The sequence below is a fragment of the Rhinatrema bivittatum genome, chromosome 10 (assembly GCF_901001135.1).
Source record: "Rhinatrema bivittatum chromosome 10, aRhiBiv1.1, whole genome shotgun sequence".
NCBI lineage: Eukaryota > Metazoa > Chordata > Amphibia > Gymnophiona > Rhinatrematidae > Rhinatrema > Rhinatrema bivittatum.
In genome coordinates this window covers 105,140,963-105,155,219 of record NC_042624.1, presented here as the reverse complement: position 1 = coordinate 105,155,219, position 14,257 = coordinate 105,140,963, and the positions used below count along the sequence as shown (strand labels likewise).

Sequence of the window (14,257 nt, the reverse complement as noted above, 5' to 3'; positions counted from 1 at the left end):
GAGAAAGGGGAAGGAGAGATGTTTAAGACAGGTTCACATCACTAAAAGGGAGATTTGGTGCACGTACCTCCCTCTCAACCCCCCAATCCCATCGTATTTTTAAAAAATTATAATTATTTTGAAGAAAATCACCTATGATAGGAAAAAACCACCCTGTTAGTTTCATCTTGGCAGGTATCCAATGCTCTCTCCACCCCTGCCTGTCACCTAATTCCATATATGCAGAGACAGGACACCCCCACCCCTAAAGCAAGAGGCCATGCTACAAACATTTTGCACCATTATTGCAAGACGCTGGACATGCATGTCAGTTGCATCTCTAGACAGAAAACTTTCTAAGTAACAAAGAAACTCCTGGCCAGTTTCAACCATCTAGTAAAACTACCACTAAAGTTATTCAAGAGCATCAATCAAAAATTCTTCAGTATAGGAGTGGGACGAATCCCAATATAAAATATGCCCTGCATTCACAGAAACACCCCCCCAACAAAGGACGCAGAGCAAGGACATTTCCCCTTATCACTCACCACAGAAAAATAATCAAATTCAATTCACCTCAGTAACAGCAACACAAACTCCCTCCACTACCAGGAATATTTTATAATACAAAATTCTGCAAAAAATATACTCAATCTATTGGAAACTTGCTATACCATAACTCCAGACTCTGAGTAATCACCTTACCTATGAAAAAGCAGCACTGCAAACATTACATCAGGCCCTAAAACACCAATACACCTCCAATTAGGAAAACAGAACAAGTCAAGCTGCTATAGAAACTACACGCTAGCAAAATTCCTCCCCTCTGTCACATGAAGAACATAGACCCTCACCAAATACAGAATTCAAAGACCAAAAACAGAAATACAAACATGCAGACAAAAACTAAACTGGAAACCACAAGAAGCCAGACACCGTATGCATTGCAACAATGGAAAAACAGAACCATTGCCATTCCTCATAAAACATCAAATACTATCAAGAAATCTATCAATAATAGTAAAACCATACTAATAAGAATATTTATGGCTTCCAATAATTTAAAACATATATACATTTATTTTTAAATTTTCCAAACAATAAAATATTTCAAAATATTAAACACATCAAATAACAGTCAACAATTAAAACTAATAAGGATTTAAAAATTCCATACTCTCCATGCCTGGGAACCTTTGATTTCTAGTCACCCTGAGATTGCCATAGATTAGTAAGAGTGGGAAGGAGGGTGCACAAACTTTCTCTTCTCTATCGTATGGGCACGTTCGTTCTCACTCACACACATGTTTTTCTCTCACATACACGCTTCATCTCTCATAAACACACATGCTGTTACACATGCATATGCTTCCTTGACTCACATTCACACGCTCCCTCTCACGTACAAAAGCTCACACTACTCCCCCTCTGTCAATCATACATGCGCGCTCTCTCTCTCCCCCTCTCTCACACACATAAACGTGTGCTTTATCTCTCATTTACACACACAAGCTCCCATTCTCTCATTCAAACAGGCTCTCTTATAGACCACCTTCTCACCGGTCCTCCTGCTCACTCAGTTTGCCGGCGGCCCCACAGCCTGCTTCATTCTTCTGCCGCTGGCAAGATAGGGTGTGCCAGCAACCCAGTGGCCCTCTTCCTTCTGCCGCCAGCGAGATGGGTTGCGCAGGGGTCCAGCATTCCTCTTTCTTCTGCCACCAGTGAGATGAGGTGTAACTGCGACCTGTCTAGCCTTCTTCACATTTTGGCCACCACAAGATGGGGTTCAGCAGTAGCCTATTGGGTTTCTTCTTTGCACAGGCTTCGCGGACCCCCTGTTATCTGGTGGAACTGAGGTTGGGAACCACTGTGCTAGGATTTCTAACACTTCATATTTACTCACTTGCCATTCAGTCTTGCTATCCCAACATGAATTGAGTCATTTGACTAGGGAACCTTGTCATGCTCCTAGGGATGTGCAGCTAAAAAAAATATTTTTTTTTTTTGTTTCTTTTGTTTTCTTCCTCTTGGAGGGGAAGGGGGGGTTGTTTTATATTTAATTTTTGCATGTACTGAATTTTTTAGTGTGCATGAAAACTCATTTAGTGCATACTATATATAATTTTCATGCACACTGAATGGGTTTTTATTTTGCTTGTTTAATTGTGTATGCACATATTTTGTTTAGTGTACGTGGAATGAAACAATAGCACATCTCTTCGTGATTCTACTATCTCCAATTTTTTACAACTAAGTTGTTTTTTTTCAATCTTATACCCTTGTGAAGTCCTTATTGAATATTTTTCCAAGTCTGCAGTCTGACTGTAACTTTCAAACCAGCATGCGGGCACACATGCACACCCAGGGGCACCGCTATTTTATAACTTGCACGCGTATATACATGCATGTTATAAAATAACCTGACTGCATGCACATATGCACCAGATTTTAAGTGGGTGAACACATGAGTGTGCAAACCTCATTTTAGAGATGTGAATCGGAACCAGAATCGGTTCGGATTTCAGTTCCGATTCACATCTCTATAGATGTGAATCGGAACCAGAATCGGTTCGGATTTCAGTTCCGATTCACATCTCTATAGATGTGAATCCGATTCACATCTCTATAGATGTGAATCGGAACTGATCAGGGCTAATTGGGGAACTCTCCCCAATTAGCCCTGACTCTTAGAATCTCATAGAGCTGCCTAGTTTTTTTTTATTTTATAGCTTGCGCATCATCCATAGCAGAAGTAAAGTTACACAGTAGGGGGCTTCGGCACACACCAGAGCATGTAAGTATTTATGTGCACATCTCAGGTTAGTGCCCCAAAATGCCTGTGCCCCACCCAGACCATGCCCACAACCCACCCCTTTCTGAAAACCTCCGAGATGTGCACACTTCGGAATTTACTGCGTATCCAGGCAGCTTTTAAAATACATTGGGCTTCCACACGCCAAGCGTATTTGCGCTTCCCCCAATTGTTGAACTCGTTCTTTTAAAATTGACCTTTACATCTCTTAGGATAGGGAAATCAAACTGAACATCCATTTTATGTCCTTATAGCGTCAAAGAATTTCAGTATGATTTTTGTGTGCGTTGAAGTGCGTCCTCAGTGCCACTTACCATCCTTGTGTTTATTTCACAGAAAGTAGGACAAGGGATAGACAGCAAACATATTCGAGGACTCGGCTTTGATGCAACCTGCTCACTGGTTGTACTGGATAAGCAGTTCCAGTCTTTGCCAGTAAACTCTGAAGGTAGGATTACCTCAAAGGATGTATAAATTATTCCCAAATAAAACTAATCAAACATGAATGAAGGTATAGATGTCCAACAGTAAGGAAATTCTCTGTTAAACTATGCAGCTCTGTTGTGCCTGTACATTATCCTTTATTATACCTCATGAGAGTGACATACGTAGGCTGGTAATCTTGCATTCTGAGTGGCTGATATGCAACACTTTGTTTACTTGAAAGGACCATTGTCTCATTAATAAGGACCTCGCAAGGAATCGGTCATGGCTGTCATGCAAGTTAAATAGTCTTTAACAATTTTTTTTTTAATGTAAATAAACCTCCAGATTAAGCCAGTGCTAGTAACTGTGACCTCCAGGGTCAAGCAAATGATGCCCTTTTGAATTTAAGCTCTTGCTTTGCATTGGACCCTTCGCACTCCCACTAAGACATTTAACTGACAATAAGTTTCTTGCCTCTGTAACCCCCTGTTGGGGCATATAAAATGGGAGAATGTCTGCTGGTTTTGGAGCCTTAAACCAGTCTCTGTGAGTTCAAAAGTAAAAGCATGGCTGAATAGATGGTGTAGTGGACCTGGCCCAGAAGCAAGGGTTGTATAATCTCTGCTGGACAGGGGAAGCAATCACAGATACTCCCTTCCCCTCTGTGAACTATCAGACTGCATCCCAATAGCCATGCATTCTTTACTCTTCTCTCCCCTTGACTGATAGTTACCCTTTTGAGTGAGAGAACTTACTTAATCCCAGGGCATGGGTTCATAAGTGAATCTTCCAAACAATAGGGACTTGACTGCTGGAAACCCCAGAAAGGAAAAAGTTAACAACAAAAATAAAAATCCACAGCAATGGATGAATTTGCAGGATTCCTGCAGCAGAATTAAGCAACACACTTCTTAACTCCAGTATGGTAATCTACATGATACATCTTTTAAAAGCTTAGCCACTTCTTCAAAAATTATATTCACTACTTACATCCTATCACAGGATTCTTCTCAATCTCAAATGAACATGCTGCAACTGTCCTTTTAACATTCCCACAAGGGCATTGCGGTCCATAGATTCCTCCTCCTAAACTGCCAATGGACATGGCCTTGCTGGGTTGGGTGCACCAGCAGACACTCCAGAAAAACACTCTTGTAGGACTGGAATCAAATCCTGTAGTTAAATCCTCCTCCAAATCAGACCCCCCCCCCCCCCCAATTCTAATGACCTCTTATATTGTATTCAAGTCCTTCCAGAGGCCTCTTCCCAAACATGTCCTTAAAGGATTAGACAAATCCTTGTTATAAACTTTTGTGACAATGCATATCACTAACCAAAAGTAGAGATTATGTGAGAAAATGCAAAGGACACAGTTCTAGTTACTGAGACTTGATTTAGGGCCTGGGCACCTACATTGTGCTCTATTTAAAATAATCTCTCATTAAGTAGTAAAATATGGTTTACATTGAACTTTGGTCTGTGAAATTCACCAAATCCCAAATTGTGTCAACAGCATTAGTGATGGTCATAACATAGTTATCAGCACTAGTCTTTGTGGCCCCCCCAAACAGGACTGGTTACCAGGATAATCCCAATAAATTTTCTTTGCATATATTTGAATATAGTTGGTTTAAGAATCGGTAACCCAGAAAACCAGACCAGTTGTGGGGGCTACAAGGACTGGAGTTGAGAATTGCTCTGCAAAGGTAAATATCACACCTGAGAGCTGATTTCTTCCAATTTAATTCTAACACTTTTTCAGTGGGAGTTGCTAAATTATTTAGTGTGCCAGCTGTTGGCATCCTTCAGTGAATGGAACCCATGGTGTTGATAAAATTTTAGAGTTGAGATGGTTCCAATTCTGGTGATGAATTTTCTCTGACTACTCTCTACAGATTTCACAATCCTTTCAGAGGGTGGGACATTGCTCCTGTTGCTTCTGCTGAATTCCGGTTTATAGTAACAGGCTTTTGATACTTACTAGATGTAAGCGAGGCTATGGGTTACATACCAGAACCAGAGAGATTTTAATTGCCTGAACCATCTCTTGCTAGATGGGCAGGACGCTACTCCTACTTCTCTCTTGTGTACGGATAATTTTTAATGTTACACACACATAGACCACCTCCTGTGTCCTTACTGTGCTGGGGAAAGGCCGTACTAAGTAGTTGCTGGGACCCGATGCATTCCTGCAACAGGGGGTGGGGTGCAGATCTTCAGGGCCCTTGGGACACTCCACTTCTCACAATAACCATACTCCACACGGTGATTGTTCCAGTTTATTGAAGCATAATGTCTTGATTGGTGCCAATTTGACAAAGTGGCCACTTTGAAAACTCTTCTACATAAGGTCTTAGGATTTTTGGGTGATGAATCAAGCACCATAGGTCCTTTTGATTGGTAATGGGGATGTTGCTATCCTTTTACCTTAACTCTCTCCTCTCTCTATTGGCACCCTGACAGGTACTCCTCCCACTCTCCCTTTTTTGTTGCCCGAATGACAACCTTTAAGTGCCAGCTGGAATAGCAACACAAATCTCCTCTTCATATTGAATGAAAAACAAAACTGCAGACTCCTTGTCCACTGCTTCAGGCCTCAGTTCTGACTAGCACTTTAACCAGGGGTTCTCTCCCCTTGGAAGCAAATTCAGGAACTTGACGATTCATTCCCTTGGACTCGGGGGGGGGGGGGGGGGGGAGAGGAACTCTCTACTCCAGATGTTGCAACAGGAATAAAAGTTACAATGGACTGCCAAGTGCACCACCACAGGGGCAACCTGTGTGGCACCATCTGCTAGCCATCTTGGCACAATACACAGAACTGCCCCTCCAAGACGTTTAAACTCCCACTGCTGTTTCTAATCAATCTGTCTGTGAACCAAACATTTTGTAAACACCTCCCTGCAATGCACAAAACTTTGTTTTAAGATGTGGTTGGGTAGCTCGTGAAATATATTTTGTAATTTTACATTAAATGTTTAGCATAAAATCCCACACTGAAGTATTTCGCAGAAAGGTAAATGTACTCATCTATCCTTGCTATTATCTGTTTGATAGCAGCCCATCTGTATGCTCCTGAGTTACTGTAGTTTTGTACTGGTATGTGAGACAGTAATGTGTTTATTTACTGATTGATACTGTACTTAAAACCTAGATTAACATTCTGTTCCTTTTCCCTTCAACTTTCCCGAAGGAGAAAGTCATAGAAACATTATTATGTGGATGGATCACCGAGCATCCAGACAAGTAGACCAAATCAACAGGACAAAGCACAGAGTTCTCAGCTTTGTTGGTGGAGTGATGTCTGTAGAAATGCAGCCTCCTAAACTCCTATGGTTAAAAGAAGTGAGTACATTGCAAGATGTATTTATTTATTGTCAGTTGACTGTGTTAAATTTCTGCTCTTAAAGTCGGACATTTTTTCCCGTTGTTTAATGCAGAACTTTTGAAGCCAGTTGACCTACAAATTACTTGGGTTAGAAAACCTCCTCAGGCTGTGCAGCAGAAAACGACTGCTGCAGCAATTTCTTGCCCTTCTTCATAGGTATTTAACAGTTGGCTGTACTCAAATTCCTTAATGGGCCTCTCGAGAAGCTACCTCGAGAGACCCAGCTCACCTGAGGAATTCAACAAGTAGCTGGGACACTGCCAGAGAAGGACGAGTTCTTGGTATATGCTAACCTCCAATTATAGAGAACTCAACTCTTATTTACAAGATTTTTTTATCGCTTGTAAAAGATACAGAGCCCAAATGTTAATGGTCCACACCCATGGGGAACATTTCACTTCAGCAACTTTCAGATCAATTAGACTGAAGTTCTCATCTCTTCTTTATTGTATGTCTTCCCTTTTATTTATTGACTTCTGTACGTTTGGTTTTCTCCTGCTCTTTTTTGGCCTTTAATTCGCAACTACCTGGGAACTTTTTTTTTTTTTTTTTATCCCCTCTAAAGTCACTTGCAGCAACTGACCATGGCCAGGAACTCTGCCACAGGATTCTTTTAGGACTCACAATTTACCAGGTTTCAGATCTGAACACTAAGGGGTGAATTTTGAAAACTTTATGCTTGTAAAAGTTAGTATATGTGCATGTGAGTAGCCTCTGTATTTCATATTGTAAAAAAGTAAAAAATACACGCGTTTTCACTTTTGCAGGAGGAAAAGCCAACTTAGAATTTTTTATGAATTTGAGCAGTAACGGATCTAAGACAAGAAAAATGCATCTGTTTTTAGAATTAGCTTCAGGCCAGCAGGAGTAACTACATTAAAAGCAGAACGTTTACTCACAGGGACCATTAGATCTTGTGGAGAAGAGGATAACTCAAGAGTGTGTGAAGAGGAATATGAGAAGAAATCAGCCTGAATATTAAATATGAAATACGAGATACTAAGTTAAAAAGTGACTTAGTCCTATTACTGGCTTTAGAAAGCATGGTCTTAGAGTAGTGCTTTTTTGCCTGCTTAACTAAAGAAAGATAATGTTTGATATTTGATTTAAGATTTAATTCTATAGGGTCACAGTTTTTAAGCCATGTTCTTTCTAAGTGTCTTATCTGCCTCTTTAAAACTTTTTAGCTCAGCATGATATCATTGGGAGTCATGGTTTTTACAAGAATGATAATGAATCGGAGCAACTTGATCAAATGCATTTTTAAACTTACTGATCCAGATGGTAATTTTGTTCTTAAGGGGAAGATCAACAAAATCAGGAGTGAATACTAAAGTCTGAGCTAACCCCTCCAGGGTTAACTCAACATGATTCATAAGAACATAGGAAATCGCCATACTGGGCCAGACCAAGGGTCCATCAAGCCCAGCATCCTGTTTCCAACAGTGGCCAAACAACCTCTCTTCACAATGAAAATGGTTTGAATGTTTGTTCTTTCATCTTGCAACTTTTGTAATTTTGTTCTATCTTTTAGAGTTATTGTTTACACTTCTGTACTGCCTTCCTTGGACATTAGTCCAACCCAAAGTGCTTTACAAAACATTAAAATAATCCACCAAAATATAATCGTTAATAGCAGGGGCCCAGTTCAACCATCCTCATGCTGAGATGGGACAGAACTACCTCCCCAAGCATTCAAGAATAATACATTGCAAAAACAACCCTCTCAGTACCCTATATCCCCAGTATGCCGCAACCATACGGCTTTATATAGGATAATAAGAAATCATTTTATCAATACATTAAAAATAAGAGGAAGCTTGATTTACAAAACTGAGCAGGATCAGGGATCCAATTGATCACAGCTTTTGATTGTGAATCATGAAACTTGGTCCAGCGCTTTCTACGGTAGTTATACTTTCACCTTATAACAAATACGTTTTGTAAGTTAAACTTGTACTGGTTGCAGAAGAAAACGTACCTAAATTCCAGTTCAATTAAAATGTTGCTTTCTAAAGTATGTGTGTCCATAGAAGGGCTGCCAAAAACTCATTGTTCCTTATAAAATATTTTCATAGTAGTAGTTCCCAGATTAGCACAGTACAAGAAATTGTGCAAACTAGATTGTGCCAGATTACCCTCTGCATTAATTGTCTTCATGTTTGAGGCTCTTCACTAGTCATGTGACTAATTTGCACACAAAGAAGCCAGCTTTAATGCTGCTAACGAGAGGTGTTTGTGTAATGTACTTGAATATCTGACCTTTTGCTGAAACGTACTGTAAATGTTTTATGAGTCAGTTATGTTTTTATGTATTGTATATGTATACTCAAAGGTGAATTTTAAAAGCCACGCACGCATATTGGGCTGGCACGTGCCCAGCAAATTTTAAAAGCTGTCTAGATGCACGCGCATCTTCTGCGGCGCACGCTTCTCACTTGTTTAAAAAAAAAAAATGGGGGCACAGTCTGTGGAGTCTGGGCAGGGCATAGGTGTTTCAGGGCCTGGCCAAGAGGTGTGCGCATAAAATACTTATGTGCTCCAACGCGCATCAGGGTCCCCTGCCATGTAACTTTAGTTCTGCTAGGGTCAAGGTGTAAATTGCAAATAGATGGAAGGGGTTTAAGGAGTCTGGGCCGAGGGGTGGGAATGCGGATTGGCAGGACCTAGCTGGTAACTGGGGAACTGATAGATAAATTGTTAAAGCTGGGAATGGTGTCTGCGCACGTGCTCCTTTAAAAATCCCCTGACTCGTGTGGTAGAAGAGGGATTTACGAGCCCATGCACGTGCCCACTTAAAATTGGGCGCACATGTCCACGTGGCCAGGCTGTTTTATAACATGAGTGCATATATGCGTGCAAGTTTTAAAATGGCCGCCCTCCAATGTGCGTCTGCACGCCGGTTTAAAAGTTACCATCCCTGTGTAGATGTATTTATACAGGCATGCAATTAATTACAAATGCTCTCCATATCTATATTTGTATGTAGTTGCTTAATATCCTATATAAGTAGATAGAGGGAGAGCAGTTTTAACAATTTGTTTGGTTCTTGCAGAATAGTCATAGGACTGAAGCTCATTTTGAAAGGGGAAACTCTTTGCAGAGTTTCCCTTTCAAAATGTATGTTCTTTCACTTTGCCAACCTAACTCTGCCCCCATTTTTTATGTGGGAGGAAAATGTGTGCAGTTTTATAGCGCAAGTTCATATGCCTGCATGCTGTGGGAGTGGGGTAATATTCAAACTGTTTACCTGCATGTGAACTGTTTATTGTCCCTATAGTGGGGTGGATTTTATAATTTTGCGCGAGCGCGTACTTTTGTTCGCGCACCAGGCGCGAACAAAAGTACGCTGGATTTTATAAGATACGCGCATAGCCGCGCGTATCTTATAAAATCCGGGGTCGGCGCGAGCAAGGGGGTGCACATTTTGTGCAACCTGCGTGCGCTGCCTGTTCCCTCTGAGGCCGCTCCAATTTCAGAGCAGCCTCGGAGGGAACTTTCCTTCGCCCTCCCCCCGGCTCTATCTAAACCCCCCCCCACTTACCTTTGTTGGCAGATTTACGCCTGCTGAAAGCAGACATAAATCTGCGCGCGCCATCACCCGACCCGGGGGTTGGTCTGGAGACCTCGACCACGCCCCCGGGCTGGCGCCACGCCCCCGGGCCCGCCCCCGAAACGCCACGTCATTTACGGAATGCCCCCGACACGCCCCTTTTACGAAGCCCCGGGACTTACGCGCGTCCTGGGGCTCTGCGCACGCCGGCGGCCTATGCAAAATAGGTGCGCCGGCGCGCGCGTAAATCCGGCCGGATTTACGCGCGCAGGGCATTTAAAATCCGGCCCAGTGTGTACAGGGTCAGAATTCCATTGTAGGTTCAGATTATATTAACTAATAAACATCTACAAAAGCATGCTGCTTAATTTGTTTGGTTTGTCCATAAGTGCTCTAAGGATTCCCAGCATTACAGATAGTGAGACTGGGCTCTGGTGCATTTTAAATGCCCAAGTACCTGCTGGCATATTGTGGTTAATTTATAGAAAAATGTGTTGAATGAACATAAGAAAGCTAAGAGAATTTTAAGCAATGTACAAGGCTTATCTCATTCTTCACTTTCTTCTCCTATTCCTAAAAACAAATACCCTGGCTTTCGGTAAGAAGTACTTCTTCTATTACAAGAGGACATAAGTGTATTTATCTCTGTTTTTGCTTGTTCATTTCAACATTACTTTCCCAACCCACAAACGTGCAATAAAACCAACCCAAAATGTTTCATTAATCATAAACAAGAGAACCTGCAACTTATTTAAAAAGCACTGAGTGATTGGCAATTATGAGAGAATTATGTTAGTCATGATATATAATCTTAATTTCGTCTCTTATGTTTAAGATTTATGTAGTTTAAGGTGATGTATTCCCCCTTAAAAATTGTCAAATAGAAGGATCGATGATTATCACTTGAATTTTGTGTAACCTCCACCAGTCTGGCTTTTACATTTGGTCTCCGAGATGCTGTCATCTTAATGCAGGCTAAATGCCCATAAAGTTCTGTTGGCTGAACAACTGGAGTCCTCCTAGCTTTATAAATTCGAAACATGGGACAGTAACAAGGTACAGACTGGAGAAGGTCAAGGAAGCAAAAAGGCTGAAGCAGATCCTGACAGCTTCTAGTTAATGGGAGATAATTAACAATGCCCTTACAGTAGACATTGGAGTGAGAAATGCTATTTCATTGTTCTTCCTCTCCATTCCATAAATCTAATGGCACTCATTGCTTGATACTTGAATTATTAATTAGGTAAGCCTAAGCATAGATGCATTGCAGTATGAGACTGGTTTAGTTTTGTCATGAGAAATTTTCTGTATTTTTATTGCAAATGCAAAATATTTTGGGGGTGGCCAGCAAATGTGAAATCAGTAACTGCCTCTATAGAGAGGACATTAAAGAGAAATAAGACTGTGTCGTCTTGAGCTCCATGATCTTCTAGATTTTTCAGCCTTACCAGTTATATAGAGTAATAAAGTCAGTGCAAATGGATTTTGAATTGTTTCCAAATCTGTTGTTTCTGATAGCAACATTTGCCATGTTGACTCGCTGTGTGGAATTTGGTCCCATATTACAGCACAGATTATGATGGTATTTAATGGCTGGTTACTTTGCCATAACTGCATTTTGAATCCTGCCCTTGGGTGAACTTAAAAACCAAATCGTTTGTACAACTCAGCTGAACTCATCTTGAACCAGGGGATTTTCCTTGTTGCATCCCTCTAGATCACTGGGCAGAGGAAAGGAGCTTTTCCTTTGTTTTCGCTCAGCTGTGAGTACGCCCAGTATTCAGCTCAAACAGCTGTACTTTTTTTAAACAAATGGCTGTACTTTGTGAATCCTCCGAAAAAGGTGCTTGTAATTTTCCTGTCTTGGCCATTGCTTGGGGTTCCTTTGGGATATTTAATAATCAACTAGTAATTCATTCTTTTTATGTCTCTCTAGAAATCTTTTCAAGGTATCCTACTTATGGATGGGTAATAAACAGAAAAATTGACACGGAGGCTGGTGGCACCTTATAGACTAATAGATTTATTGAGGTGAGGACTAAAAGTGGATGATTGTTCTCGAAAGATCATGCCTTAGTAGATCTGTTAGTCTGTAAGGGTGCCATCAGTCTCTGTGTCGTTTTGGCTACCACAGTCTGGCACGGCTTTCCTTCTGGAAAAAAAGCAGAAGGAATCCTGTTACAGCAGATGGGGGAATGTCATACCCAATGACAGACTCTTTTTTTTTTTTTTAAATAACTTTCCATATACATGGGGTAAAACAATTGCCCATTGACATCTATAAAGGTGAATGGCCTGGTTAGAAGAGTGTTTGTTTGTTTTTTTTATCTATGAAGCTGTTTTCCTTACAGAAATGGCCATCCTATTGTAATACATTGTATTTGGATTAAAACCGAAATAGATGCATCCCTCAGCACTGAAGTGCTTAAGGAACAGTCCTCTTTAGTAGATATATCAACATTTGATCCTCATTGCCATGTGGTACCTGTTGACATCTCACAACTATATGACATATTCACCAGTGGTCACAGAACTAGCTTAATTCCTCTTCTAATTCCTGTTTCAAAAGAGAAACTTAGAAGGTAGAGTAGGGTACTTTGGGGGCCTTTGTGCTAAAACTGTTTAGAATGTGTGTATTACACATTTTACTGTGTACACTAAAACATTACTTAATCTGCAGTGTACTAAATGCTTTAGGTCATACATTAGAAAATAGCCCCAATATCACTATTACCATGCATGCTAATCTAAAAAGTATAGCATCTCCACACTATAGCCACCTGATCACTAATTAGCATTTGGACACTAAACAAAGTAGCATGTACAAAACTGAACATGCTAAGTCTACTTTTTATCGTTGCTCCTCCTCCTTGCTTGCTACTGTAAAAGAATGCTGGAAACATGGGCATGATTGTCAGTGCCAAGGGGATGAGAGAGCGCAACTGGACAGCAATGAAGGAAAAAGCAGATATCTACATGGCTTGTCCTGTGGCTTGTACTCCTTTGGAATAATCCCTTTCCATTCTTTCTTTATTGCTCCAGGTCTATGGGTAACAAAGTGGGCGAGTGCATGTTTCTGTCAATCAGTCTTGTGTGTCAGAAAGGGTCTTGATAGAGTAATATAAGAGAATGTGGTTGGTGAGTTAGTTGCATGGCCCTTACCACAAGCCATTATGCAGTGTTATGAGAGGTGAAAGTATAGATAGGTGTCATAGGTAGAAAAGAGAGTGAGTGTGGAGGCTACAGGGCAGAGAAGGAGGGAGGGAGTGATGGGTCATGGGTACTGACAGTGGGAGCAGGCCAAGGGCTGGAGGAAGGATACCACATTGCCCAAATCAGACCCCTTAAACACTGGGTGGAAGAAGGTAGGATAACATAGCAAGGGGGAAAGAGGAGACCTAAATGAGGCAGAGAATCTCCAAAGCATATGCCTCCTACATCCGCCCAGGAGGTAGCACACGTGGAGGAGGAGACAGAATTTGGATCATCAGTTTCAGCACAGGGGCTTAAGCAGGCCCATGGATGTAGCTCTTCATGCAAGAAAAACTGACAGCGTTCTGGAGCTGGTTCTGGAGAGCTACAGTCTGCTCTTTGGCTTTGGCTGCCAAGGGGTGCATTTGGAAACTAGTTTCAGACATCCAGCAGCCTTGGAGCATAAGATGTATCGTATCATGCTGGGTCAGACCAAGGCCCATCCAGCCCAGCATCCTGTCTCCAACTGTGGTCAGTTTGGGCCACAAGTACCTGGCAGATCTCACAAAGTAGATCTGTTTCTTGTTGCTCACTCTCTGGGATAAGCAGTGGCGCTCACAAGTCTTTATGGCTAATAACTGTTTTTAATAGACTTTTCCTCCAGGAACTTGTCCAAACTGCCTTTAAACTCCGCTGTGCTAGTGACCTTGACCACATCCTCTGGCAACAGATTCCACAGCTTTGATTACGCCTAAGTGAAAAAAATGCTTTCTACAATTTGTTTTACAACCAGCAGATTTAAGTTTCATGGAATACCCCCCCTATTTTAGTATTATTTGTAAGGGTAAATAGTTTTTCCCTATGTACACGTTCCACCCCACTCATGATTTTATAAACTTCTATCATA

General features: G+C 41.3%; 1 protein-coding gene across 5 annotated transcripts in view; it reads left to right on the top strand.

Moving 5' to 3' along the window:
• FGGY (FGGY carbohydrate kinase domain containing) overlaps nucleotides 1-14,257 on the top strand; it is a 340,924-nt gene that overhangs the window by 53,024 nt on the left and 273,643 nt on the right. For all 5 annotated transcript variants that reach the window (XR_003858912.1, XM_029617869.1, XM_029617871.1 and 2 more), the window contains exons 3-4: nucleotides 3,128-3,239; nucleotides 6,411-6,562. Coding sequence is in view for 4 of the 5 variants with exons in the window: in XM_029617869.1 (XP_029473729.1) it covers nucleotides 3,128-3,239; nucleotides 6,411-6,562 (264 nt within the window). In the remaining variant the exon portion in view is untranslated. The remainder of the gene's footprint in view (nucleotides 1-3,127; nucleotides 3,240-6,410; nucleotides 6,563-14,257) is intronic.